The 27,102-nt window shown below is 43.8% G+C and overlaps 3 protein-coding genes and 1 non-coding gene across 9 annotated transcripts; 1 reads left to right on the forward strand and 3 right to left on the reverse strand.

Moving 5' to 3' along the window:
• Positions 1-4,124: 4,124 nt before the first annotated feature.
• Positions 4,125-14,590, reverse strand: cidec (cell death inducing DFFA like effector c). 6 transcript variants are annotated; one of them, XM_061220530.1, is made up of 8 exons: positions 14,461-14,488; positions 11,966-12,010; positions 11,549-11,579; positions 9,750-9,827; positions 9,493-9,646; positions 8,574-8,720; positions 7,594-7,784; positions 4,125-4,865 (listed from the first exon to the last, which is right to left on the reverse strand). In XM_061220530.1, exons 3-8 carry the CDS (start codon positions 11,575-11,577, stop codon positions 4,685-4,687), a joined length of 780 nt encoding a protein of 259 aa, XP_061076514.1. In that variant the 5' UTR covers positions 11,578-11,579; positions 11,966-12,010; positions 14,461-14,488; the 3' UTR covers positions 4,125-4,684. The 6 variants fall into 6 exon arrangements, with proteins under 6 accessions (XP_061076514.1, XP_061076518.1, XP_061076515.1 ...); XM_061220534.1 differs by lacking the exon at positions 11,549-11,579 and having other exon boundaries at positions 14,461-14,501; XM_061220531.1 differs by lacking the exons at positions 11,549-11,579; positions 11,966-12,010 and having other exon boundaries at positions 14,461-14,590.
• A 689-nt stretch (positions 14,591-15,279) lies between these two features.
• Positions 15,280-15,353, forward strand: trnai-aau (transfer RNA isoleucine (anticodon AAU)). The gene has a single exon. It is a non-coding gene; the product is annotated as a tRNA-Ile (tRNA).
• Positions 15,354-16,297: 944 nt separating this feature from the next.
• On the reverse strand, positions 16,298-18,436 carry LOC133109289 (urocortin-3-like). Its single transcript, XM_061218548.1, has 2 exons — positions 18,389-18,436; positions 16,298-17,647 (listed from the first exon to the last, which is right to left on the reverse strand). Exon 2 carries the CDS (start codon positions 17,619-17,621, stop codon positions 17,235-17,237), a length of 387 nt encoding a protein of 128 aa, XP_061074532.1. The 5' UTR covers positions 17,622-17,647; positions 18,389-18,436; the 3' UTR covers positions 16,298-17,234.
• A 2,635-nt stretch (positions 18,437-21,071) lies between these two features.
• LOC133110104 (cytochrome b-c1 complex subunit 1, mitochondrial-like) lies at positions 21,072-27,057 on the reverse strand. The gene is made up of 13 exons (XM_061219982.1): positions 26,913-27,057; positions 26,100-26,237; positions 25,555-25,641; positions 25,201-25,330; positions 24,869-25,067; positions 24,299-24,378; positions 23,971-24,086; positions 23,528-23,671; positions 23,139-23,299; positions 22,686-22,771; positions 22,247-22,335; positions 21,870-21,945; positions 21,072-21,718 (listed from the first exon to the last, which is right to left on the reverse strand). The coding sequence occupies exons 1-13, from the start codon at positions 26,973-26,975 to the stop codon at positions 21,654-21,656; spliced, it is 1,434 nt and encodes a 477-aa protein (XP_061075966.1). The 5' UTR covers positions 26,976-27,057; the 3' UTR covers positions 21,072-21,653.
• Positions 27,058-27,102: the final 45 nt, after the last annotated feature.

The raw sequence follows: 27,102 nt of genomic DNA on the forward strand, positions 1-27,102 counted from the left end.
TAATGTAATGTTCAAATTTGAAATGTTGGAAGTAACTTATCAGCAAAGTGAGGCGATTAAAACACAATGAATCACACTCATATCCTGCAAGGGGAGCCTGGCGAAGAGGACTACCTGCAGGAGGTGGTAGTAAGGTGAAAGGTTTCTCGGTATTGAATATCGCTTTCCTCAGGTGAAGAGGGTGCCTTGAGCTCGCTATCAGAGCCATCCCAACCGCAACTCATTCCCTTTGAGGGATGACTCAGACTGTGGCAAGCTTTTCGTTATTCTCTGAATGCTGATGCTCTCTACTTCACCTCCAAGCTTGTTCTTTCTTCCTCTCCTCTTTAACTCATTCATCCTATTTTCTTACTCTCATCTGGTATTCTCCTGCTCATCCCCCCTTATTTTTCAGTCATTCCGTCATCATGAATGGACCCTAAAACTTTTTACCTTTTATTTCTTCATTCTCCATCATCTACTTTCATTGAGCCAGAAGTGGCCAATATTATTATGTTTCTAATTTTATGAGAAGACAAATGTATTTAGTTTGCTTGGTGGCAACCTATACAAAACAATACATTGAGATGCATTATCAAACACATCTATAAGTGGATGGTCATTTTGATATCAACATTACCATTTTTTAATTTAGCCAAAACCACAGCATAATTCTCAGCCTCCAACAAATCCTGTCACATTCCAGTTCAATGGCATTTCCTCTGTCAAAGAAAATAGCTGCATTTCCATGTCCTACTGCAACACATTTAATCATTTAGATAATGATGGTTCCTGATATGTAGTTATTTGAAATGTAAACATAAATTTTGTATAAATCCCTTTCAAAATAACTATTCTGTAACCCCCCCCCCTCTCTCTCTCTCTTTCTCTCTCTCTCTTTCTCTCTCTCCCACTCACTACTGCGTCCTCCCTGTTGGTCTTTGCAGAATATGTTTTTGAAGTCTAAGTCTTGTCGTCTCGGGATCCACAGTAGGCAGTCCAAAGGGAGAATCAAGCGACAACTTGTGCAGCCTCTAAGCAGTTATCTGCAGCTTACAGTGCAAACAGAGTGCATCCGTAGACAACCCAACACAAAGTAATCCACACTGCAATATCTCATTGTACGTGTGAAATAAAACAAGTCTAGTGGGGAAAACATGTCTGATCTGTAGCCTGTTACTCATAACGTCACAGAAGTATGATGCAAACGTTCCTCAAACATTATCCATCAATTAGAAATTAAAATCGGTTGTCCAGAGCCAAGATAGTTGACACAATAATAATAATAATAATAATAATATTTAGATGGGACCAAGAGCGGAATAGACGATTATACACTGGTATGAACATTATTACAACAATATATTGTCGGTCTGTTAAAGGTAAACAACGTAGGCTACCGCAACAATTAAAGTAGTAGACTACTGCTTAGCTCAAACGTTCATTAAGCATTGTGTCCACTATGCTGCGAGGAGGCAGGTAAAATATATACGCTGCTGCAGACTTTACCGGCTTGGTAGTAACCTGCATGCAGCCTATGGCTATTCACTTTGAACCTTACACTGCGATTGAGACTGATTGAGACTGCTATGGATTCTGCTAAATACCTATGGAAAAATCCTCAAACTGAATGCAATAAAATAATTACACAAATGACCAATGCACAATATATGGCTAAAATCCAATCGCATCTATAATTACCATAATTTATAATTTCATATGGCTGAATTAAATGATGCTGTCTGATGCGAAGCGTTTTGGTGACAGAGACGTGTAGGAACTCACCAGTGACAGGGAATTCCCGCTACATTCTACTGCAGGTGTCCGCTTGTCCTTCGTCGCGTGCTGGATTCGCGCAATAGTAAATTTCAGGACAGCTGTCTGGTAGTGTGCGCCGTGACCAGAATAAGATTTTCAGTAGATTCGAAAATACGTAGAAGCTTTGAAGGAGCGACGAGCAATAAAATACATGTGTTTAGTTTTTTTTTTTATGTTATTGCTATGCAGACTCAATTTCTTATGCAATTTAGTACCATGCGTTCAGCTGGTTTTCTCGAATACAATCTGGCAACCAACATACATCACTTGTGTGAAATAATAACACATGCACTGCAGTGGGTAGCCCTACACTACCCGGCTCGATTCTCCTTCTCCTACGGAAACTATCTGCAGGCACTGAAGGTGGGGGTGTCGCACGAGGGGGGGATTGAGCGTTTGAGTAGGAGGGAGATAAAGGGAAGTGGGAAGCGAAGCAAGGACGATTGAGACACCTCAAGGGTGAACGCGCGAGAGCGGGTTGAATTTGGAAAATTTCTGTTCATTCATTTAATGCAAAGTATTTCGGTGAATGGGAGATGACAAATCTGAGACCAATGTAGAATGAATTCATGGTTTCAACAGAAATGGAAATAATGTATACATAAAACTGCACTCTGTCAGGATAGCCTGTGACAGGGTGGCTGTATGACGATGTACATTAGTCTTCATAAAGCCACATTGGACACAAAATGGGACGCATGAACCCCAAATCACATTATAACAAAGACAATCCTATTCTCCCAAACAGCCAAGTACAGTAGAATGGCTGTTATTCCATTTTTCCAGGGTGTACAGGACTGATGAATGTTTGACCGCGTGCCAGGACATCCATAGACTCCACCCACTTCTACCGTTACCTTGCAGCAGCATTTATGTTCAAACGGCTCCCAAAGTGACTAGGGCACAGAAATGGTGTATTGTACTGAAAATCCATCGAATATGGTGTATAATTAGGTTGGTCTGTTAGTGTATCACATGTAAGAAATAAATAAAACATATTATTATTATTATTATTATTATTATTATTATTATTATTATTATTATTATTTAGACAAAAAAGAAGCTTCTGAAATGACTAGATACAGTATGTGTAATCATATGTAAGAACAAGAGTAGCAATACGCTTGCAAGTTCTCACACACAGATATCATGTTTGTGACCAAGGTCAGGGTAAAGTCCAACCTGCTGTAGACATGATAGTAGGTACATCCGTCAGGGCAGCAGATGTGCTGCCACTTTTCCCTGCTGGTCCACCTCCCTCCTGCAAAACGTGTGATTTGGCTGAACATCAAAGCACCTTTTTCAACACTGGCCTTTACGGAGCAAGAAACGTCCTTCGTGTTCCAGGCATTGGCTGCCAGATGGGCTGTGCTTGGGAGAGAGGCTTTGGTGGCAGTGACAGCAACAACCTTCCCAGCAGCACACCAGCTCTGCACATCTGGCCTTTCATCTGGACAGCTTGGGTCTGACGGGTTTCAACTGAGTCAGAGGAGCTCAGCGCCAATTAGCACTGAACACAGTCCTCAGAGCTGATACCAGCCCCCTCACTGAGACTGCAAGCACAGCTGATACCAGCCACCTCACTCAGACTGCAAGCACAGCTGATGCCATATCCCTCACTGAGACTGCAAGCACAGCTGATACCATATCCCTCACTGAGACTGCAAGCACAGCTGATACCATATCCCTCACTCAGACTGCAAGCACAGCTGATACCAGCCACCTCACTCAGACTGCAAGCACAGCTGATGCCATATCCCTCACTGAGACTGCAAGCACAGCTGCTCCAGATGCAAAGCAAGAGTGGACTCGGGACTCATTGTGAATCTCTAAATAAATCACTCCCTTTCCTCATTAGCCAATGTGTAGTTAATATCCTGGAACAGTTGGGCAAGAAAAGATTGCAATAGTAATACACATGATAATTGAGGTAAGAGACACCTCCCTTCACAGTACAGTGCTTTGAGACCCTTCAACACCACTACAAGAGTGTAGTACAGTACCAACCAGTGAAGAAGTAAATCTGACCTGTGACCAAACAACTTGCTCATTTTAATTTGGGAGCTTGAGACAAAATAAGTTTGAGATGTCCAAAGACAATCTGATAAAGCCATTTTTTAGATTCTTTCAAGCAAAGTCAATCTCAAAAATTGTCCAGAAATCCCTACTTATCCAGTGGAGGGACACAAGCATTGGACAGCCAGTAGTGGCATCCTTCTACAATCACCTTTAGCTACTCTTCTTCTTTTCTTTAGTATATTTTTATTATTTCATAATGAAGTTGTACAACAACACACCCAAGCATACAATAACTGATAAAAATAGTATTACACAACACACAGCTACTTTAATGAGTGGACACTCAATACACATATCCAAAGAATAATGACAAGCATGATACATCTCATCATTTATTAGTGCTTGGAAACATTGAAAGGGACAGACACAGCAGAGGTTCTTTGTGTGGTAAACACTCTGCACCTATAAAACTGGAACTTGAGTTTGGTGGTGAGGACTGGGCTCAAGTGACGATTGAAGGGCTGTGAAATGACATCTTTCACATCTTTTAGCCTGTAGAGGCTCTCCATCACCCCTCCAAAGACAGTGACACACACACACACACACATGCCCACACACACACATAACAAAGTGCTAGGCAAAGTGACCGCTTCAATGCCAGGGAATAGAGGGCTGGGGGACATGGGCTGAGGACATGGACTGCAACATCCCACAGTCGGCAGATGTTGCCATGACACCTGCATCTGTCATGGAACAGCACAATAGTGGCATCATTTCACCTGGCTTAGGCGTGGCATTGCCCTTGGTCACACAGCCCTCCCTTCCAGGCAGCCAATCCCCTCCCAGTGTTTGTATTCTTAAGCAGAGGTCACACCCCTGTCTTCCCCCATTGGAGGCTCTGCATTTGCTTATCCATGTTTTCAGGCATATTTGATAGCATCTCCTGGCCCTTCTCCTCTTCATCCAATAACTGCTGCATGTAACAGGAGCTGCCCAACAGAACATGGCCTGTAGCTTGCATGGTGAACAAAGTCCATCGCAGCACCTCCCTGGAACAAAATAGTACAGATTCAGAGTGGGGAAAAGACTACTGCCAACAGTCACAGTCCTATAAGCTCACTGTTTTAATAAGTTATATAATTTATTACCATTGACTATTTAAAAAAAGAAATGTCATTAAGAGAGGCTGAGAGGGCAGCAGGCACCCCAGTGCAGTATATATGATTCAGTCAAACCCCCAGTGCAGTATATATGATTCAGTCAAACCCACAGTGCAGTATATATGAATCAGTCAAACCCTCAGTGCAGTATATGCAATTCAGACAAACCCTCTGGAATAATGGCACCTTGCCTCAACAAGTGCTACTCTGCCCATAGTATCAAATCTCAACATTGCGACAGGAAGCAAGAGGCTCATTCTTTTAAAAATACCCTTTCATGTGAAAAGCTCTGTTTGGGACTAGGGTAGTGTCAATAGACCAACTGAAAACAGCATGTATGCAACTTCATTTGAAGAATTGGGATTATTGCTATTGGGACAAGTCACCTCTTAAGGCTGCAACATACTGTATATGAACTATTTACTTTCCAAAAAGATGAGTCTTTTCATGCGAATCATCAATTAGACTTGTGTGGGAACTCGCTTAATGATAGTGATGAACGGTTGTTGCTGAATGCTTTTCTGAACCCTACTGCACTTAAGAGCGCCAAGCCTGTCACAGTCTCTCTCTCTCTCAGCACTACAATGTCCTCCATCAAGTGTAGAGCACCCAGCCTGTCACAGTCTCTCTCTCAGCACTACAATGTCCTCCATCAAGTGCAGTGTGCCAGCAGCTGTCACAGCTTTCATCCTGCAGTGCTCCAGCTGAGAGGTGCAGCCATTATGTGGGAGGAGTGCGCTGCACATGCAGCCTGCCCAATCATTCTGCACAATGAGAGGGGGATAGCCCCCTGCAGGGCTGCTGGGCACAGGCAGCATGGACAGGATTCAGCCCCCTGTAGGGCTGCTGGGCACAGGCAGCATGGACAGGATTCAGCCCCCTGTAGGGCTGCTGGACACAGGCAGCATGGACAGGATTCAGCCCCCTGTAGGGCTGCTGGACGCAGGCAGCATGGACAGGATTCAGCCCCCTGTAGGGCTGCTGGACACAGGCAGCATGGACAGGATTCAGCCCCCTGTAGGGCTGCTGGACACAGGCAGCATGGACAGGATTCAGCCCCCTGCAGGGCTGCTGGGCACAGGCAGCATGGACAGGATTCAGCCCCCTGTAGGACTGCTGGCTGCAGGCAGCATGGACAGGATTCAGCCCCCTGTAGGGCTGCAGGCAGCATGGACAGGATTCAGCCCCCTGTAGGGCTGCAGGCAGCATGGACAGGATTCAGCCCCCTGTAGGGCTGCAGGCAGCATGGACAGGATTCAGCCCCCTGTAGGGCTGCTGGACACAGGCAGCATGGACAGGATTCAGCCCCCTGTAGGACTGCTGGCTGCAGGCAGCATGGACAGGATTCAGCCCCCTGTAGGGCTGCAGGCAGCATGGACAGGATTCAGCCCCCTGTAGGGCTGCAGGCAGCATGGACAGGATTCAGCCCCCTGTAGGGCTGCAGGCAGCATGGACAGGATTCAGCCCCCTGTAGGGCTGCTGGACGCAGGCAGCATGGACAGGATTCAACACTGAGGGCAGATCCGCCAAAACTACAGCTAAAATACCACGCAAGTAACGATGACCAAATAGTGAGTGTACATAAGGCACAGTAATAAGTCACATTTTTAGAAGTGAACATGTTATCCATCAGATCAGTCTTCAAATGATTTTTTTTGAGTGAGGATCATGGCAAGTTTAATCTTTTATGTGGCCTATGTTTACAATTGAGGCTGTGCCTCACTTCAGCAGTTTGAGAATAATTGTATTTTCATTGAAAAATGGGCCAGGGTGTCAAGTTCTCTCTGAACGCACAGAAAGTAAAACTTATTTTTGAAGTTGAAATAATGTGTAATAATTTGATGTTAGAAATATGTAATTGCAATATATATAATTACATCATTGGAAACTTGCCTGTCATTTAAGTCATTTTAATTTGGCACACAAATAATGCTCGAACAATAATGACAAAGAAATGGAACCACTGAGCGACAGCTGAGATTGGCTGAATGACCAGCAAATGGGCCTCTTCGGTACTTCTTGGAACCACTAACTTTTTCATTTCAATGACTTGGACCATTTCGATTGAATGTTTTAGATTGAAGTGACATGGGTTTTGGAATTGTCTAAAGATTTATCTGTACAGTGAATCAGCTTGCGTAAATTGCAGCAGAAAACAAAGTGCAGGGGACAGGTTCAATGCCATCTTTGTCGTCACTCATTTATGGTATTGCATAACTCAGCGTGTAATAATGAATAATGTCTGACTCCGTATTAGTACCAGGTGTAAGGTCATTCAAAGCAAATCCATGCTGATGCCGAAGTGGTGATTTGTGATAACCACTGAATCAGTGAATCAGACCAGCACACTGCATCTCCCTGGCAGAGCACTGTCCTCCCACTGCAGGTGCTTTGTGAATTGTACATCACTCTTTTCTGGTGATAATTTAAGAACTACAAAACCATCCCAATCCTTTTGTGGATTCTGCCCTAAGAGACAGTATTCTGCACAGAGATGGACTGCTTTTGTAGAGCGAATCACCTGACAGTCTCAGTTTAATTATATAAACCCCACTTCACACACCACAGACCAACACATGAGTCTGACCAAATCCGCCCCTGGTACATGTTCACTCACTTGAGCATCCTCTTGGCTCCATAGCAGTGCAGGTCATAGGAGATGGAGTACATGCCATACAGTGTGGCCTTCACATTCAGGCAGCCAATGAAATCCTGGGGGTTGTTCTTGTACAGGTCAAAGGTCAACCGTGCGACATCTTTCCTCCGTGGGGGCCGATGCTCGGTGAAGTGTTCATAGCGGGGACTATTCTGGATAGGGGGAGGTCAGACGGGCAAGAGAGAGAGAGGAAGAGCAAGAATAAGGGATCAAAGAAGAAGATTCACGCCATTTTGTTTTCTTGTACAGGTACAGCAATTGGTGCAGGGCACTGGAAGACTTAGTAGCTTTAGTCGTAAAGCTTGTGAGTCCCATCAGAGCATATGACACGCCACATCTCCATGCGGAAAGAGGAAACGTGGGCAAAGAGGGAAAAAGGAGGGTACAAAAAGCCAACAGAATAAAAACAAAAAAAAGGCTGGGCTGGCACATCTTATGACACATAAACCACAAAAGATGAATGCTGGAATCGTGTTTCTTTCCGGAATTAACTCTCACAATGTAGACTAGGTTTAGCATACATTTGAATGGCAGTTAATACACTGTAAATGATCCGCAGATGACGGATGACAGAAAGACAAAATGGCATACGTTAATGCGTCGTCTCCAGCATGAGAGCCTTTGAATAAACATGCCGTTTAATGGAATTATGGTGCCGGAAAGTCATTACTGACATAATTGAGTACGTATGCAAATTACATTCCGCAGACAGACGGCAATTAGAATTGCCTGTATAAATGAGCTTTCCGAAGCAACCCTGGGTCAAATATTTCAGACCCATTCAAATAGATTTATTGGAAAATACTATTTATCAAGTTTATCTGAAATACCTATTGCATATTGATTCATTTCAAAGCATCCACAAAGGAAAGAAAGAGGCACAACCTCATCACCAACTCCCTCCTCACAATAGGAGGACGCAATATGGTGGACGCATTTACCGGGGAAGGAGTCCACTTCTGCCCCTTCTCCAGCACCATGAAGACCGTGTCCTGCAGCGTCTGGAAGAACTGCTCAGTGTCCACCTCTGTCCCGTCCTCGTCCAGAACCAGGGCCCTCACACAAGACACCTGCATCGCGTCCGTCACCTGGGGAGAGTGTAGGAATAAATCTTATGCGCTTATATACCATTCTTAATAGAATTGCCACATTGTGCATTGCAATACAAGCTTGGTACAGCATGAAGAATACTTATTGGACGCAAAACTCTAAGTGCAAGGCAACAGTAAGCCACCATTTTAAAACAATGGAAATCACAGGATGGATTTTAAAATGTGCAAATGTGCAAATTGATTGATTATTATATTACATGTGATTTTATCATGTTACCATTACATTTCTTCCTCTGTGACATTGGCTCCAGGAGAGGGAGATTAAAAAGCATAAAACACATATCAATCACCAGGAAACAGTGTCAGTCAACATCATTTCAGTGTTATTTTGTCCTTGACTGCCAAACCATTTTTATTGGTTGATAAAATAAGCAAGTGCAACCCTATTGAAGGTTGAAATAGGTTTAAGCACCTGCAATCTCCCATTCCATCAGTGAATAAAGCAGTACATTTTCAGAGTGTTAGTGAATACTGACGTTTGACATTTAAACACATTATAGCTGGGATCACTCAAGGTGATACAGGTTCCACTGCGTGTCGATGAGCATCTGCATGTATTTGCATGTCAAATCAGTATCCACTCGTGCATTACTCATTCGTATAATCACTGCGACTGTCACAGAAGACATGCATCAGTGGAGAGACGCAAGTCTCACAAACTCCCTCTTTCCATAAACTGATTTGTGATTAGTATTTTGCAGAGGAGCCCTCCTGGTGACCTGGCGTGGCGCTGTGGACCCAGCCCCACCTTGTCTATCAGATCCCGGAGCCCATCAGCCACGATGCCCTTCCTGACGCTGCGGTCCGCGTTGGTGACCCGGAAGGCTCTGAGGCGTGGGGTCAGGCCTGTGAGGAGCTGCTGCGTCATAGAGGCGCTGGCTGTCACGCTGGCTGTCACGCACCTTGAGGCGAAACGCACCTGCACTGTCAACTCAGCACAAACCACAGCCATTACTTATTATAGTAATCATTGTGATGGCCTTTGCCATGGAAACGGGCTCTTACTTGGAGAGGGATGTGGGAGACAGCAGACTGAGAGACCTCTTGGCATATTCCATCTTCTCACTGAACAGGCAATCAGAGCTGTATTTTAATATAAAAAATGTTTTAAATAAAATATATATATATATACATACCGTGCAAAGGTTTTAGGCAGGTGTGAAAAAATGCTATCAATTCATCAATTAATTTATCTATTAACAAAATGCATGAACAGAAGAAGTGAATGAACAGAAGAAAAATATAAAATCAAATCAATATTTGGTGTGACCACCATTTGCCTTCAAAACAGCATCAATTCTTCTGGGTATACTTGCACACAGTTTTTGAAGGAACCTGGCAGGTCGGTGGTTCCAAACATCCTGGAGAACTAGTTCTTCTGTGGATTTACGAGCCTCAAATGCTTCTGTCTCCTCATGTAATCACAGACAGACTCGATGATGTTGAGATCAGGGCTCTGTGGGGGCCATACCATCACTTCCAGGACTCCTTGTTCTTCTTTATGATGAAGATAGTTCTTATGACATTGGCTGTATGTTTGGAGTCAATCAGATGCCTCCCTGATGGTATTGCATGATGGATAAGTATCTGCCTGTACTTCTCAGCACCAACTCCATTTGCAGAAATGCAGCCCTAAACTTTCAAGGAACCTCCACCATGCTTCACTGTTACCTGCAGACACTCATTCTTGTACCGCTCTCTCCAGCCCTTTGGCGAACAAACTGCCTTCTACTACAGCCAAATATTTCAATTTTGACTCATCAGTCCAGAGAACCTGCTGCCATTTTTCTGCACCCCTGTTCCTGTGTTTTTGTGCATAGTTAATTCGCTTGGCCTTGTTTCCACGTCGGTGGTATGGCTTTTTGGCTGCAATTCTTCCATGAAGACCACTTCTGACCAGACTTGTCTGCACAGTAGATGGGTGTACCTGGGTCCCACTGGCGTCTGCCAATTCTGAGCTGATGGCACTGCTGGACATCTTCCGATTGCAAAGGGAAGTAAGCATGATGTGTTTCATCTGCTGCACTAAGTTTCCTTGGCTGACCACTGCGTCTATGGTCCTCAACGTTGCCCGTTTCTTTGTGCTTCTTGGACAGCACATCTGGAAACCCTTGTCTGCCTTAAATTTCTGCCAGGGAGAGACCTTGCTGATGCAGTATAACTACCTTGTGTCTTGTTGATGTGCTCAGTCATGCCATGGTGTATGACTTCTGACATTAAACTCTCTTCAGCAACCTCACCTTGGAAGCAGAGTTAGGCTGTTCCTCACCCATTTTTAACCCTCCTACACAGCTTTTTCTGTTTCAGTTAATGATTGTGTTTCAACCTACATATTAAATTGATGATCATCAGCTCCTGTTTGGTATAATTGGTTACTCACACACCTGACTATATGCCTACAAAATCCCTGACTTTGTGCAAGTGCACCTAGGAGAATTGATGCTGGGTTGAAGGCAAAGGGGGTAACACCAAATATTGATTTGATTTAGATTTTTTCTTCTGTTCACTCACTTTGCATTTTGTCAATTTAAAAAAATTTACTATTAACATTTCTATTTTTGAAAGCATTCTTATTTTACAGAATTTTTTCACACTGGCCTAAAACTTTTGCACAGTACTGTCATTTTTTTTTTTTTTTTTACTTTTTAAATTTTTATTCCACACTGCATGAAAGCAGTGCAGGACTCAGATCATGGCTTCCAGCGGGCCGTAGGGGGAGCCAAAGATGCATTGTTTTCAGATTCAGTGTGATTATTATACTGCTTTGCTGATCACAGCATAAGAATAATGCAGTAATACATTACCCTTCAGCTGTATCTTGTCTTCTGACCATTTCTAAACATTTTCAATGAAAGGGAGACTGTTGGTTAAGTCCTATAGACTATTAAAGAATCAGGACTATGCTAATATGTACGAACTCCATTGTCCGTATACTAGAGAAAACACTTTCCAACCACACACCGTATCATCACACGTCTACTGAACAAGCATGTAATCATTTCAGAATGCTATGCCATTTGCCACTTCAAGCTAATTTGACATGGCTTGTCCATACTTGTACATAAATATAAATCAATGGCAAATGTACAGTACATTCCTACAGATAGAGTAGCCATCTCATCTAATTTCGACAACAGAAAACTGTCCGAAACAGGCTGCATTCTCCAATCATTTCACTTCTTATAACAAAACTGAAAAACTGAAGTAAAATCGGAGCTCACCGGTTACCTGTCTTGTTATATCCCTCTTATCTGCACACACAACTCCTGTGAATGGTCGATGGGATGACAAATGAGTAGAGATCTGTGATTCTCTGATAGTCCCATCTCTTGCAAGTCACTCCTCTTTTCACCTTTGTTCTATTCAGTCACCACTGTGTGGAGTCAGCTTCATTGAGCAACACCTCTTTGCCACCCCATACTCATTGGACTTGTCATCATATTGCACAACATATGCCAGACGTCTCCACTCCCTCTCTCTTTGACCCTTGACCCAGTAAATTAAACTGGATCTCCTCTTCTCACAAACAAAGGGGATTGTTGGTATTGGACCATTTTCAAAAGCAGAAAGCAAAGCAAGTCCTGGATGGATATGTCTTTAGCAAGCTGACTACTAGACTTGTCAAATGACCAGCAACTACTCAAATTTCCCAGAGAATATAATTTTTCAAGAGATAAACTTTGACATGCAATCATAGGGGAGTTTTAACAAGGAAGGACAGACGTGACAGCTGTTCAGGTCCAAATGAAAACAATGACATCCTACCTGGCAGTCATGTTAAAGTGATGTCACGTGACATCACTGGACTTGTCATCATATTGCACAATACCTCCCAGAACAAAGTGAAAAGCACATTGAGATCTTGAGATGATGCTACATAAAACATCCGTATCACAGACAATTCAAATGGACGAACCTTTAAGACTCTACTGTAATTAAAAGGGCAAACAGGGTGGATGATAGTAGAAAGCCATTCAACATTACTACGTCTCTGTTAGTTGTTATAACATAAGGTCCAAACCTTGTCTGCTAGCCTCCACCCCAATTCATTTGGAGTTTCCCTGTTTTCAGTCCGTATCAGACAGAACTTGTGTTTCTCTTATTTCATGAGTGAGGCATAATGGTGCTACTTAAATTTATCCTGTTTTTTTTTTTTTTCTAAACTAGCAAGTGAAATTGGAACTATGATAAGTCAACTTGTGTTATCATAAAGCCTCTTACTTTGACCTAGCTTCTCAATTGCTTCAAATGCATACCAGCTTAAACTATAAATAGGTCATACAAAGTCTCATTAAATGCCTTTCACAAAAAAAAAAAAAAAGAATAGTTCTAGATCAAGGGCCAATCAATTCTCTGACATTGGAGCCTCCTGCAGTCTAAGTGTCAGTTTCTCAAGATGCAGGAAGTTGCCAAAGTATTTCATAGCCTGTCTGTGACCCTGCAGCATGCCCAAACACACGCAATCCATAACCCTCTAGCCTACATATGCAAAGACATGCCAACAATCCTTAACCTCCAATATGCATGCACAATTACACAACACGTACCATCATTTGATACCATCTTTTGTTCACCTCCAAACAGGCACAAGGACCCAAGCACAGAACACAATCACAATGAATGTGCTGGGTGCAACAGTGTAATACACACTTCACAATAACAGCATTAAAATCCAACTACCAAAGCAAACACTCTAATTTGGAGACCACAACTAAGTAAACACTCCACAAAAAGTCAAATACACCCTTTACACTCAACACAAATCCTTCCCCCAGGCAGAAACCGTACACAGTGTCCCCTGTGGTCAGTAAACTCTGCTGTGCAGAGTGTATAAGGGGGCGCGATATTCACTATGTTCCTGTCATCATTATGAGTGAAATGTGAACAACATCACTCTTTCAGGACACACAGACAGGTTTAACCGTTATTATTGTAACTACTTGGCCAGTGTAACAGAAGGAACAGACCTAATGTGCTTAAAGTACAGTAAACTAAATGGACACATTGTGGTGTTTAAGGGCTATCTGTGGAACACATGCCATTCCAGAGCTGAAAACATGGTCTTGGACGGACAACTGAAAAACTACAGCCAGAATGACAGCATGAAATCCCTATCCAAACACTTAGTAACTTCCCCTTCCAATTTCATATCATAGAGAACATTAGCATATCAGTGCAGAAGGCTGATAAACAAGATCATAAATAAAGGTTCAATACATATTTCCAACTTACTGTTTCTGTTGCCACCACAGTAACTTGTATAGGTACATATTCTTCAAAACGGCCATAAAATAGGCCTGAATGTGATTCAATTTAACTCGTTTTGAATCTAGTGTCAACATTGTAGGCCGATAGACGTAGCCTGCTATTATACAATGCAAAGTCAACCAAACCAGCCCTGTGAAAACTTTTACTTTTTTGGTTTGTGAAATGAGAATCTTATTTCGCGACAAACACTTATAAAACTTGCAAAATAAGTTCAAACGTTTGCTCAAACAGTCTACTTGTAATGTGTTATACAATCCACGAACGAGCCGGTCATTGCCTGCTTGACTTGTCATTTTAACATACAGCTGCATGAAAACGCACGCTTTGCCAGTGTCTCTCTTTATAACCACCCCCAACGACCAATCATTTTTGCGCCAAAATGTAGCATAACATGTAAACATTACTCTTTCTAATTGTATCGATGACCGCTACAATTTTGCAGACTCACAGCGTTTGGCGGCCAGCATCCACCATGAATTACAGCTCACAGCGGATGGGAAGATTAAACCGAGTCATATGACATGTGGCTGAATTTAAATCTGTTTCTGTGGTGGACCGCAGGCTACAGATGAAGTCCAATCCAGGTGAAAGAAATGTGACCATGACTTGGGACACGCATTCCCCACTTTGTGTGCAAACCTACAGTATATAGGCTACTCATCTTGGTCAGAGTTTTATGCCGCTGTTACACGATTTTAATGCATTAAATCAGGGTAGAGCTTTCCTGTTTTGCAGTAACCTTTGGAACCCGAGAAGCAAGTTGGTTCATTAATACTATAGAGTAAACCGGGTAAAACGCCCGCCTTAAGAACAATATCTGTTTTCTTCTCAAATATAGATCACGTGAATAATACGTTGGTTACACAAGAAGCATACGTACGTAAAGAAATTAATTAACGGTAATTAAACCGTAACAGAACACAACATCGTTATAATTAGCCTAAACTAAATGTAATATATTGTAAAGGGCCATCTATGCATAAGATTAACTTTACTTAACTGCCAACATAACATATACAAATCACGTTTTTTGGTTGTTTCACTATATTCACTATTGCCTATTAATGTGCATGGATGAACCTAAAGTTATGGACTTATTTAAGTTAATGAATCACTCCCAAATGATTCTCATATTAACAGTAAAAACAAGTTTGTATATGTACATCTTCATAAAAGAACACATTTTTTGCCGTCGATATCTTAGATATTAACTCGAAATAATTCATTTTAATTTCTTTCCACCACTACAAAAGATAGGAAGTCAATTGGCCGGTTAGCTCAGTTGGTTAGAGCGTGGTGCTAATAACGCCAAGGTCGCGGGTTCGATCCCCGTACGGGCCAGGACATTTTGTATCTAGTGGCTAAGGTACATGACTAGGATCCTGAAGTTTGGCGGTTCAAGCCACAATAAGATACACACGACTGTCCTACTGGTCCTGAGTAACTATGAAATGCAGAGAACAAATTACGTTTCAGGAGTCAATAAAGTGTATCTTCTATCTTCCAGGGATCAATAGGTGAATTATAGTGGGGGGCTTACCCTATCCTATCCAATCAGAGTTTACCCTATCCAAGGTTTTTTTTATAATCTCAAAAAAGAAAACTGACGTTGCCAGCCATTTAGCGAAATAAGGAACAGTAATCTGGTGTAGCTGATATAGATTCATTTGGCAAATCCATCTGCTCAGTAACCTAGCTGCGCCCCCAAACTACAGGGTCAGAGAGATGCAAAGTGATCGTTCTTGGGCTGAGGAGATATTTTCTTGCAGCACTAACAAGCTGTCAGTTGTTGTATGGGCCACGTTGAAGCCAGCGACTGAGCTAAGTATGCAGTGACTCATGACTCATTTATTGATCTTGTTTTGTATATATATATGCATGCATAGTTAAATATAGGCCTACTCAAAGATGTAGCCTACGTAAGCTCTTATCACATGCATGTTCCCTATGTTTCATTGCAGCTACATAATATTGCTCACTGGGTTGCCATGACTAATTTATCTAGAGGCTAAGGCTTTCTTTTTATTATTTTATTTTGTCAAGACAATATTCTACTCAAGGACAACATGGAACATGAATTTGGAATTTATTTACTCATACATATAGAACCATGAAATGCACACATCATACAGGTATATATTCTTCACACCTGCTGAAAAATCCCCCTGGGAAAAAGACATCAGTTCTCAATCTAAACTGAATTGCAATTTGACAGTTTTTTTTGTAAAATCACCTTATTTTTAATGATGGAACTTGGTTCCAATTATATAGGAACACAGGCATAGTACTTTTAGGCATTATTGACTCAGGTAACTTTTTTTCAAATTCACTTGAATAATTCAACCAAGTGTTTTTTTATATGACATGGAAACAACATTGACTAATTATTTACAGTATTTGTAGAGATTATCACTAGATGACATGTATACATTGCTGATTACAGTGAAATGGTCTGGCTATATGTTTTCATCTAATTAGAAAACTTAAAACCCCTGATACCTTCATATGACTTTTTTGAATATGAGGGGAATTTGCCTTTTGAACAAAGTGCTGATTTCATTTCAGAGTTCTGAGTTCAGAGTGGTGGGACATCAAGAAAGACGGAAATGCTTCATGAATAGAATCTCTGGTGCTCCTCTGATGGGGCAATATCCGCTCCACAGCTGATTTCTTATCAGAGCACGTCTCTGTGAACAACAATGTGTCTCTGACTAATTTGTGATTCACTGCTTGACAGTGTCTGTAATTAAAAACCCGAATAACGTCATTCTCAGAGACATAAATATAACTAAATCATCTTTTTAATCATTTAACCTTTATAATGGTTGGGCATCCTTGGGTAGACCATACTATCACAACTCTAATACTGTTCCCTTTATTTTTAGTCTGTCAGTCATCTAAGATTCAACTAAGGCTGGTGGAAACAAACATTCATGCAGACCCATCTCACAACTGTTGCACAGATAGAACTTGTTTTGTTTTTCTAGAATATTACTCTTCAGGCGTAGTCAGTTTTAAGAGTATTGAGGTACAAAGCTAGCCAGGGGCTACAACAGATAAAGAAGAAACTTGTCCTGGTCATACATATTTCCAGTCTGTATAATTTTCAGGTCAGCATCTCACCCATTCCTAACATGTGAATGTCCCCACTACTAACGGTCACCCCACCCAGCCCTGCTCTCAGTCTGGAACCCCAACCCCAGTCCACTGGGAGCACGAGCCTTATTTCCTCTTTCCGATGCGAGCCATCAGCTGAGCATTGGCGGCTGCCTTGGTTCGCATTTCACGGTTCTTGGCGAGGTCTATCAGGGCACTGAGGATGCTGGTGGGGACGTCCAGTGACAGGGCAAAGCGTGGCCCCTGGGGGTTCCTCTTTGGGGCCAGGGGTGCAGGCCTCTGGAGTCTGTTCTTCCGGTTGGAGGGTCGAAGCTGGGGGCGTTGCAGGGATCCGGGACCCCTATTCCGGTTAAGGATGCTGAGGGCCACCAGGTCTCGGTCCCCCTTGCCTTCCTCTAGCTGCTCTCGTAGGTCCCCAAATCCCCTCCCCTGGCACAGCCCACTTACCACAAGCATCAGAGCCAGGTACACACAGAGCCTCATGCCACGCATCACTGAGGGAGCAATGCTGTCTTACACTGAATGGGCACAGGGCAGAGAGGGCAATGGGGGGGAAGGAGAAGGAGAGGGAGAGAGAGAGAATGGGGAAAAAGAAAAGACATATTGAATGCATTTAATTCATAATGGTTGACAAGTAGGTCTCAGAATCTGAAATCTCCTATTTTGGCTTTATATCTTTTTGTAAATCCCTGAAAAGTGTGGAAATATCTGTTTTTAATGCAAGCATTATCGTACAGTTAAAAATAAAATTATTTGTATTGAAATGGGGATATTTCTAAGAAAAACAACAGTTCAATAGAATTAACCTAATTATTGTCTTTTTGGCAGTAATAGAGATGTTTTTGTAAGGTTTCCGTGCTTGATGTTTGAGCACAGTGTAATCACATAAGATAATACCACTAAACATGCCAACCTACATACGTCTTACCCTGCACATCAATGCAAGACATAGTGCTGAGCCAAACTAGCACAGTGGTAGCACAATGTTGCCCACATTGTCTAAATGAAATATCACTCTGGAAAGTACATAATGTGGAAGAGATTTCCTTCAGACTGGGGCTAGCTTTTGTGCTATTCACAGTAAAACTAAAAATAGAAGACTAAAGTTTAAAATATCTGGAATTACATGATCTTGACATGGTGCATTAATGTGTCTCAACAATATAGAACTCGACAGGAACCAAAGCAATTAAATATGAAATATTTAAAAAACATATTAATAATACTTTCAGAAATTATGAAAAAGAAGAGGGAATTACCTGCCACCAGTGTTCACGTCCAGAAAAGTCCTGTAAAATGGCAGCCCCCAGTCCCTCAGTGGAGTAGATGATGAAGATGATGATAAACCTCCCTCTCGCGGTCTGTGTCTTGCAGTTATTCTGCGTGTGAGGGGAGGAGCCTCCAGTGGACTGTGCCAACAGTCTCTCCACTCCTCTGTCCCTTCGTGTCCCTGACTCCCGTCACTCTGCCCCTGGTCCAACCCCCTCTTTCGCTCTCCCAACCATTATCTCTTCCATCTTTTTAACCACTAGTTCCATTCGCCCCCTGCCCCTCTCCTTTGCCATATCCACTCATTTCCACCCTCTCCATCCCTCTTTTTGTTCGATACTGAAAGTCTTACAAACTACCCAAGACAATGGCATCAGATCAACATGCACAGTACTAATTTATTGTATTATACAGTTTGTCATACATCTTCATAGGCACAGAATAGTCATACTTCCAAATGACAATAGACGTAGTTGTGAAATAATACTTCACAACTATAATAATTTATTACTGTAATTGTGAAATGGCTGTGTCCATAATTTAATGAGCTTATTCAAGAGTTTTTCAGCATTTGTGAAAAGAGCAAAACGGAGGGGAGGACAGATATGCTGTATATAGTGGGAGATGTACGCAATTGGAGATCCGAGGAGGGTGCTCTTCATTTCAGAGGGAATGTAAGTAGGTTGTAGAATGAAAGTAGGTTTTTTGTGAGACAACACACCAGACAGCCGCGTAATGATGTGGACACAGAACACCACAGCTCTTTGAGGGGAGGGTCAGAGGGCTGCTCTGTTGACCTGTGAATCTGTTACACTTCACGCAATGTGTTCCATGCAGTGGGATGAGTCGCTCACAATGGCAGAAAAGGATGCATTAAACTACAAGCATTGCACCCTCCCTAATTCTCAATGATTTACTTGGAGTATTGTCAATCAAGAACAAATACAGTGTCTGAAACCCTAGGTAATGGTTTAGGAATTTGTATTAACGTTATTCCAACGAATGCAACGGTCTCTGATGGATATAGACCAGTTTAACCAAGGTACTTACCAAGGCAGAGTTCCACTTGTATGTACCTTATAATATACCCATTCAAACTGACTAAGTTTATTTATTAACCTTTATTTAACCAGGAATGTCCCATTGAGTTAAAAATCTCTTTTTCAAGAGAGACCTGGCCAAAACCGTAGCGTTTCACTTACCTTTATATGAACCATTTACTACAGGATATGTTACCATGATACTAATATCTTAAACAACCACGCCTCACAGCAAGGAGGTCCTGGGTTCGAATCACCGTCGGCCAGGGCCTCTCTGTGTGGAGTTTGCATGTTCTCCCCGTGTCTGCGTGGGTTTCCTCCGGGTACTCCGGTTTCCTCCCACAGTCCAAAGACATGCATGTTAGGCTGATTGGAGAGTCTAAATTGCCCGTAGGTATGAGTGTGTGAGTGAATGGTGTGTGTGCCCTGCGATGGACTGGCGACCTGTCCAGGGTGTATTCCTGCCTTTCGCCCAATGTATGCTGGGATAGGCTCCAGCCCCCCTGTGACCCTGTTCAGGATAAGCGGGTTCAGATAATGGATGGATGGATGGATATAAACAACCATATTTGAGCGTCATGTAGCTCTATGCCTATCCGTGATACCAGCTAAATAAATATTATATATTAATTAATCCTATTTTTTTTGGATTAATAATATTGGTGACGACAAACCCCTGACTAATATGATCTAACCCAGATAGGCTGAGGGGCTGCAGTCGTCTGACGGAACATCTTGATAACTGCACCAGGAAATGAGCAGCACAAATCTGCTGACCCATTTATTAATCAAACACAGATAAACAAACCTCTCTTTAGTTCCAAAAAAGAAGAATTTTAGATCTTTTTTCAGAGATGTGCCAGTCTCTCCAGACTGGACTCCACCCCCCATCCCTGCAGTCACTGCCCTAAGGCACTCTACTCAACCCAGTGTCCCCAGAGACCTTGTATGCATTCACGTCTTATCCCCCATGGCAGAGAGCCCAGTTTGCTGATGAGAACAGATCCTCAGTGAAAATGTTCTGCACGTGCGCGGTGCTTCAGGGCTCGACCCGCTGTCCTTATTCAGGAATATCAAAATCGGTGGCCAGGGTGCTACGTTTTGCTATGCTATGCAAGTAGTACACATCTACTGTAGATGTAAATACCAAATAAAAGCTGAAATTCTGAACTTGTCTTGTGTTCATCTTTCCATCTCAATCCCATATTTATTCAGTGTATTGCAAAAACAAAGGAATTGGCCTTGCCTTTTTGAGGGGACTGTATATATTAGCGCCTCCGCACAACCCAAGTAGCACTAATCCCGGTTCAGTTGTGTTCTACGGTCATATATACACTGCAAGTACACCCGCACTCAGAGAGCAATGAAAACACAATACTATGTTCTAGCAAGAATTTGTTCATGCAAGCACAGGACTTTCACAGAAGCATGCTGCCTTCTTACTATATGTGAAATAGCAGCACTTTTGTAGGGATGTGTCCGGTCCTGATCCCACTAGTGGAGCAAATGCAGGTCTATTCCTACACCAGAACACACTTGCCTGGCAACATCTTCATACAAAACATTCACACACCTTAAAAGATCTAAATTTCCTTAATATAAAATAATATTTGAGGTCAATTAAACAGAGAGCTACTTTAATATATGTTTATTTGAATCTGGATGCACCAGAGTTGCAGTTATGTACAACAGAAAAAAAGGGTACATAAATTCATAAATACTTCCCCATTCTCCTCTGAATAAAAGAGTAACTTAGGAGTGACTCCGGTGATTACCCTGTAAATGCACCATGTCCTTTTCCCACCTACAGTACTGTATGAAGCCTGAGGGCACAGTCCGAATGCACTCCTCCACGCACGGAGTATGTAAATGTCTGAACCTGTTCAGCTACTGCTCCACTAATCCTGTGGCCACACTTCAGGTATGTGGTGGATACTGAAATAAACACTGGTAAAATGAGTAAAACAAACAAAACAAACGGAACAGTCTACATCCATTTCCAACACCAAACGCATGTTCAGGAAGGAGAAGGAAGAGGAATGGAGAGGGGGAAGAAAAGAAAAGGGGGAGTAGATGGCACAGTGTACAGCCAGCACTCTGGGGAACAGAGTTTCTCCATTGCATTGCATGGTGGGAAGAACAGACACAGGGTGGAGAACAGTGGGAGTTGGGAGTGGTCCGAGGGGACGTGAACACTAACGCTGGAGCAGCAGGTTCAGAACCGGAGCCAGTACATGCCACTGCGCACCCTGTTGTAGTCGGGCAGCTGCTCATTGGGACCTGAGGGAGCAGGGAGAACGAGCTCAGAGAACATTTGGCGACACACACACACACACTGCACACCCAAACCCCCATGTCAGCACACGCCTTACACAGCAGCATTATATGCTTTTGGTTGCCACGGTAATTATACCATATAAACAGGACTTACCGATAGCGACTACGGCGGGACACTTGTCGTAGATATATTTGGAGCAGACGTCTCGCACCATGCTCGGGGTGACAGCCTGCAGGTGCGGGAGTGAGAGAGAGTGAGACAAGGGGGGGGTTAACCAAGCACATGTTCCAGTGTGCATCACTTAAACATCACTGTTCCAGTTTTTCACCATCAGGTTCAAGACAACTCCGGTCTCTACAACTATAGTACCCCTTTTCCAACCAGAAGCCAGTATATGAAAAAGAGTTGGTAGTTTCCCCACATGGTACGGAGTAAACTGGGCAAAGATGGCATTGTTAGAATGCTTAAGAGCGGAAGAGGACAAGTAGCTGTGGTCTTAATGTTGAGCTGGGAATGCGAGCAGGACTCACATTGATCCTGGCATTCCATTCGGCCAGAGAGATACGCCGCCCGTAGTCCAGGATGTGCCTGCCAATGTCCTCACACACGGGCGTGGTCCCTGAAGGACCAGTTCCAGGGTCAATAAAGTACACACTTACAACAGTCGAGTAAAAGAGAATCAATACGGCACAGCCGTAGTAACTACAGTACAGTCAACACAACGGTGAACATAGACACAGTACAGTTAAACTGTAAAAGCTTATATATACATATAGACTAAATACAGTCGTCATTATCAGGCAAAGCTCTAATAGTACATTCAATACACTAGGGACAATGCACCAGGGACTGTATACAGCCATGTGTGATGGGGGAAACAACAGAACGGAGGGAGACAGCAAGCCGTGAGAGGGTTTTAGATACAGAGGAGACAGAGAGATGGGGAATGAGAAGAGAGGAGCTCCTCACCGTCCAGCTGGCCCACCAGGGCGGCCTTCAGCAAGTTCTTGGCCCTGATCACATCACTCTCCGTCACCGTGGTGCACAGGTTCATCCTGCAGGAGCCCAACCAGAACACAGTGCGTCAGCACCACGTCTGACAGCGCCTGTCTGCATCACATGCACACGAGCATGTGCGCACGCCACAAACTAAAATACAGAGGCAATTTAACAAACAAGTACACTGAATCCCATTTTAATCATGCTTTTATGAGTTTATAGATGACGTAGTTACGGTATAAGGTGGAACACCGAACGATATTGCGATATTATGATAATACGATGTTTAATACACCAAGGATGTATAAATCAGTTCCTCTGAAGCGAGTGTGTAATATATAAGCGTAAATATAAACAACATTTACTGTGTACATTAGAGTGTGTTGAAACACCATTATGTGTTATGAACGGTTGGACACTAACCACTGGTTCTGGGCGTGGTACATCATGTCATCGATGTTGTGCTTGTCTGTGACAAAGTGGATCCCCAGCAGACCGGTGTCAGAGTAGGCGGTGTGGAAAGCCTGGAAGCTGTGGCACAGCTTGTGTTCCCCCGCAAGGCTAGCCAGCCGGCTACTCAGGTTCTGTTTCAAACCAGATGAGCACAACGCGCAAAAACGGCATTACAGGAGTCCAAATTGCTTATTGCCTGCTGTCTGAAACAAAAACAAAAATCCCTGCAGACTGCAGTTTGACACTGCTGTGCTGCACGATTGAAGCGAGTAGCGATAATAGCGAGGTCGTTTCGGAGAACTGAAAAGCCAACAGGAAGTATGAATGGAAAGCCACGTCGGACCTTCGAGAGAACTCACCTTCCCTCCACCAAAAGTGATGTCATAGTTGCCGATTACGGCATTGGCCACCATCAGGGTAACTATGTCAGGACTGGTGGCTCTCGCGCCCTCCACTGCAATGGCAACGTGAGCCAGGGGCATGCCGTCATCACGCATGCGGATCTAGAGATGGGGGGTAGAGAGGGGAAGACAGAGGGAGGTAAAATAGATATACCAACACTCACCGGGAGCTAAGAGTTAAGAGTCAGCAACAGATTCCAGAACAGTCTAAACAAATTATCGGACAAGATAAGAAATGCCCCCTCTTACCAACTTTTCATAAGATGGGGCAATGATACAAGTACTTCCGACTACACTACTACTGGCTCTATTATCAGGGGACTTACAGTGCTCATGTAAATATATGGAATGTAATGATGAATGAATGTCATTTTGGACAGTGTAGGGTGTGCGCTCCATACCTCGCTCCCTGTGAAGCGACAGGGGGGCAGCACGGGCACAGCATCGCCCTCGTACTCAAACGACACCCCGCTGAAGTGCTGCTGCGCCAGGTCCACCAGCTCACTGTGGTTCACGCCTGCAGAGAAGGGGTCAGGATACACACCACAGTGCAATCAGAGCAGGGATACGGCGCAGGGAAACACAGAACCACTGCAGGGACACAGCACAGTCAAAACGGGCCAATACCTCAGAAATGTATAACGATGACTCAATGCCGGGTGTTAATCAAAACATCAGCAAATCAGGAAGGAGCGGCGAAACGCTGATTGCGGAAAGTCCATCACGTACCTCCAGCAGCTGCCAGCACCATGCGAGGGGCCTTGTAGTGGCTGTTGATGTAATCCACCAGGTCCTCACGAGTCAAAGTCCTGCAGCAGGGAATTACAGAGCCCAAGCCCTCATCAAACCAGCAGGCTTCAAACAATGTATGTACACAGTATATACAGCGCCCGTCAAAGGTTTGGGGACTACCGATGAAAATGGCTGCAATTCCTACATAGATCACAAGATATGGATGTAAATACCCACAGCTCAGTTTGCACTTTAACCTCATACTTAGGTTTTCATTTTCAATCCAATGTGTTGGGGTACAGAGACAAAATAACAAAAACAGTGTATTTTTTTGTGCATTTGCAGATGCACCTGACAAATTATATGTGCATTTGTGTATACATGTAAACGAGTGTCTGCTCATATTGGGCCCCATAGTGTCCCCCCATAGTGTGCAGTGTGCAGTGTGCAGTACCTGGCATTGTGTGAGGGCCCCATAGTAGCCCCATAGTGTGCAGTGTGCAGTACCTGGCATTGTGTGAGGGCCCCATAGTGTCGCCCCAGTGTGCAGTGCGCAGTGTGCAGTACCTGGCATTGTGTGAGGGCCCCAGCACGCTGTGCCCCAGGGAGGTGCCCTGGAAGGCGGTGGCGTGCAGCATGTCCAGGCAGACGTCCTGCAGACTGCTCTCCACCTCCTCCAGCTCCCTCAGCACCACCCCCCGCTGCCGCTCCAGATCTGACTCACTGAGCGAGCTGCTCTGCACCACCTCCGACAGCAGCTCCACCGCTGGGGAGACACGGAACGCCCGGTAACCAACCGCGCACACACACATGTGCAGGAAGACAGCCCCTCTGCCACTGCGATGTGAAAGAGTCAATCCTCCCCACACACACCCAGAGGAAGCCAGGACAGGCCTCACCTCTCGGCAGGTCCTTGGACAGGGTCTTCATGTAGTACGCAGTGTGCTCCCGGGACGTGTAGGCACTCAAGTGGGCCCCCATGGACTCCACCTCCTCCTCCAGGGCAGACTGAGGCAGCTTCTTCGTCCCCTGAAGAGTAAGCAAAGGAAAATGAGAAGACGGTGGAGAAAGAGGGAGGAAGGGAGATTGGTAAAGGAAGGGAGATTGGTAAAGAAAGGGGAACAAAGACAGAAGTGAGAAAACTGCATATTGGAGAACACAATAAAGCACAGGGAAACATGTCCATTTCATAATTTAGTGGGCCTATGCTGCAAGCCCATTTCAAGCTACGCCAACAGTGTGAGTTTGATTACCTTAAAAGCCATGTGCTCCAGCAAGAAGCCAGCTCCGTTATTCTTCTCTGTCTCATAGCGACTGCCACAGCCAATCCACACCCCAACCTGTCAGGAGAGTCAGGAGAGGTGTAGAAGGCAGAGAAAATTAGTTGAGTGGAAGAGAAAGATAACAGAAGAATACATAGGAAAACAAGACATTGTGTATGTGCATGTCTGGGGGGCAGGGATACAACATAGTTATGCATGCTGTTTTTATTACGCTTTTAGATTACATATTTTTGTCCCCATCTGTGGAAAATTGTCTTTGGCCAACCAGGAGGACACACATTGAAGGCATGAATAATGTCTTACGATTACCAAACTATATGACGGTAATGTAAGGTGGGGTGCAGGGTAGGCAGCAATACCCTGCCCCCAGACAATGCCTTATTCTTATAAACATTTCTCCGATTGGAGAACAGGCCATGACAAACTCAAGTGACAAGCACAGACGAGAGCTCATTTGGTCCAAAGAAAGTCTAAAGAATCGAAATCCTCTGGAACAGCATAGGAACAGTACTCACGGTGCAGGTTGCATGCCCAGACTCCTCTGAAGCGATCCGCAGGCCGTTTTCCAGGGTAGTGAGCTGGGTCTCGGGGACCCCCAAAAGACTCTGTGCATAGGACAGGCTGGCCTGACCCCGTCTCAAAGACAAGACAGACTAGAAAGCAAGGAAACCCTGATTACTGCACAAAGAGCTAGGCACAAATGAACACAGTCCACAAATCTGTGCCATAATAAGAAAGAACGAACCTCTGAAACCTTCAACAGCGAGTTGGATCCCACTTAGTCTAACGTCAATACGCCTAGCTAACGTTACTTAGTAAACATGTTGTGAATGTTAAGCAACGCACGTCAACTTAAAAAAAAGAAAGAAAAAAAACGTTAAACAGAATTCAAGAACTGAAACGTGTCTAAAAAGCCTTTTCAACAGTTAGCTCGTTTGATCGTACGTGATGAGTGAGCTAGCCGGCCGCATTATGACCTTGTTTCATTCCAGCTAGCAACAGATCACCCCTCAACGTTACGAAATACGTTCATCTACGAGTTAAGACACATAACACACTTTAGCTGTCCACAAAATTTCGTCGTTATTTTGCTAGAGAGCACTACATCCATGAAATTATACATTGAGCTAACATTAGCATTGTGACCTTACACTGCTTGAATACAACTGACGGCCGTGTGTAGGAAATGTCTTTCCTAACCGGCCGCTAAGCAAGCTAGCGTGCTAACTACAAAGGTTACCTGAGACACCCCTTAACACCACAATATATGGACGGATGGATACTATTCACTAATTTCGATACTAACGAACATTAACTCGTGTACTTACGCTGGGACCTTTGACAAGCGCTCGACCCAAAGCGCTCCCGGCTCTACACACGGACGCAGCCATCTTTTCCTCGCAACTTAACAGAACGCAGGTCGCGCGCACGTACAAGACATGTACGAAAATGAACTATGAACGCGCACGGTTGTCGTCTCTCTCCCTCATTGCAATCCGTTTCGTCTAGCCATTTGTG

Source organism: Conger conger, chromosome 14, assembly GCF_963514075.1.
Source record: "Conger conger chromosome 14, fConCon1.1, whole genome shotgun sequence".
NCBI lineage: Eukaryota > Metazoa > Chordata > Actinopteri > Anguilliformes > Congridae > Conger > Conger conger.

Bases quoted from the DNA above. Each gene is read 5' to 3' on its own strand.
- LOC133110104 (XM_061219982.1), bottom strand. From the start codon at position 26,975: ATGGCTGCGTCCGTGTGTAGAGCCGGGAGCGCTTTGGGTCGAGCGCTT. The intron at 22,336-22,685 runs GTGAGGAGCTCC...CTGGTCCTTCAG, and splicing joins CCTGGTGGGCCAGCTGGACG to GGACCACGCCCGTGTGTGAG. The intron at 21,946-22,246 runs GTGAGTCCTGCT...CCGCACCTGCAG, and splicing joins AATGGAATGCCAGGATCAAT to GCTGTCACCCCGAGCATGGT.
- LOC133109289 (XM_061218548.1), bottom strand. From the start codon at position 17,621: ATGCGTGGCATGAGGCTCTGTGTGTACCTGGCTCTGATGCTTGTGGTA.
- cidec (XM_061220529.1), bottom strand. From the start codon at position 14,086: ATGTTGACACTAGATTCAAAACGAGTTAAATTGAATCACATTCAGGCC. The intron at 9,647-9,749 runs GTAAGAGCCCGT...TTTCGCCTCAAG, and splicing joins TCTCCCACATCCCTCTCCAA to GTGCGTGACAGCCAGCGTGA. The intron at 8,721-9,492 runs GTGGGGCTGGGT...CACTCTCCCCAG, and splicing joins TCCGGGATCTGATAGACAAG to GTGACGGACGCGATGCAGGT.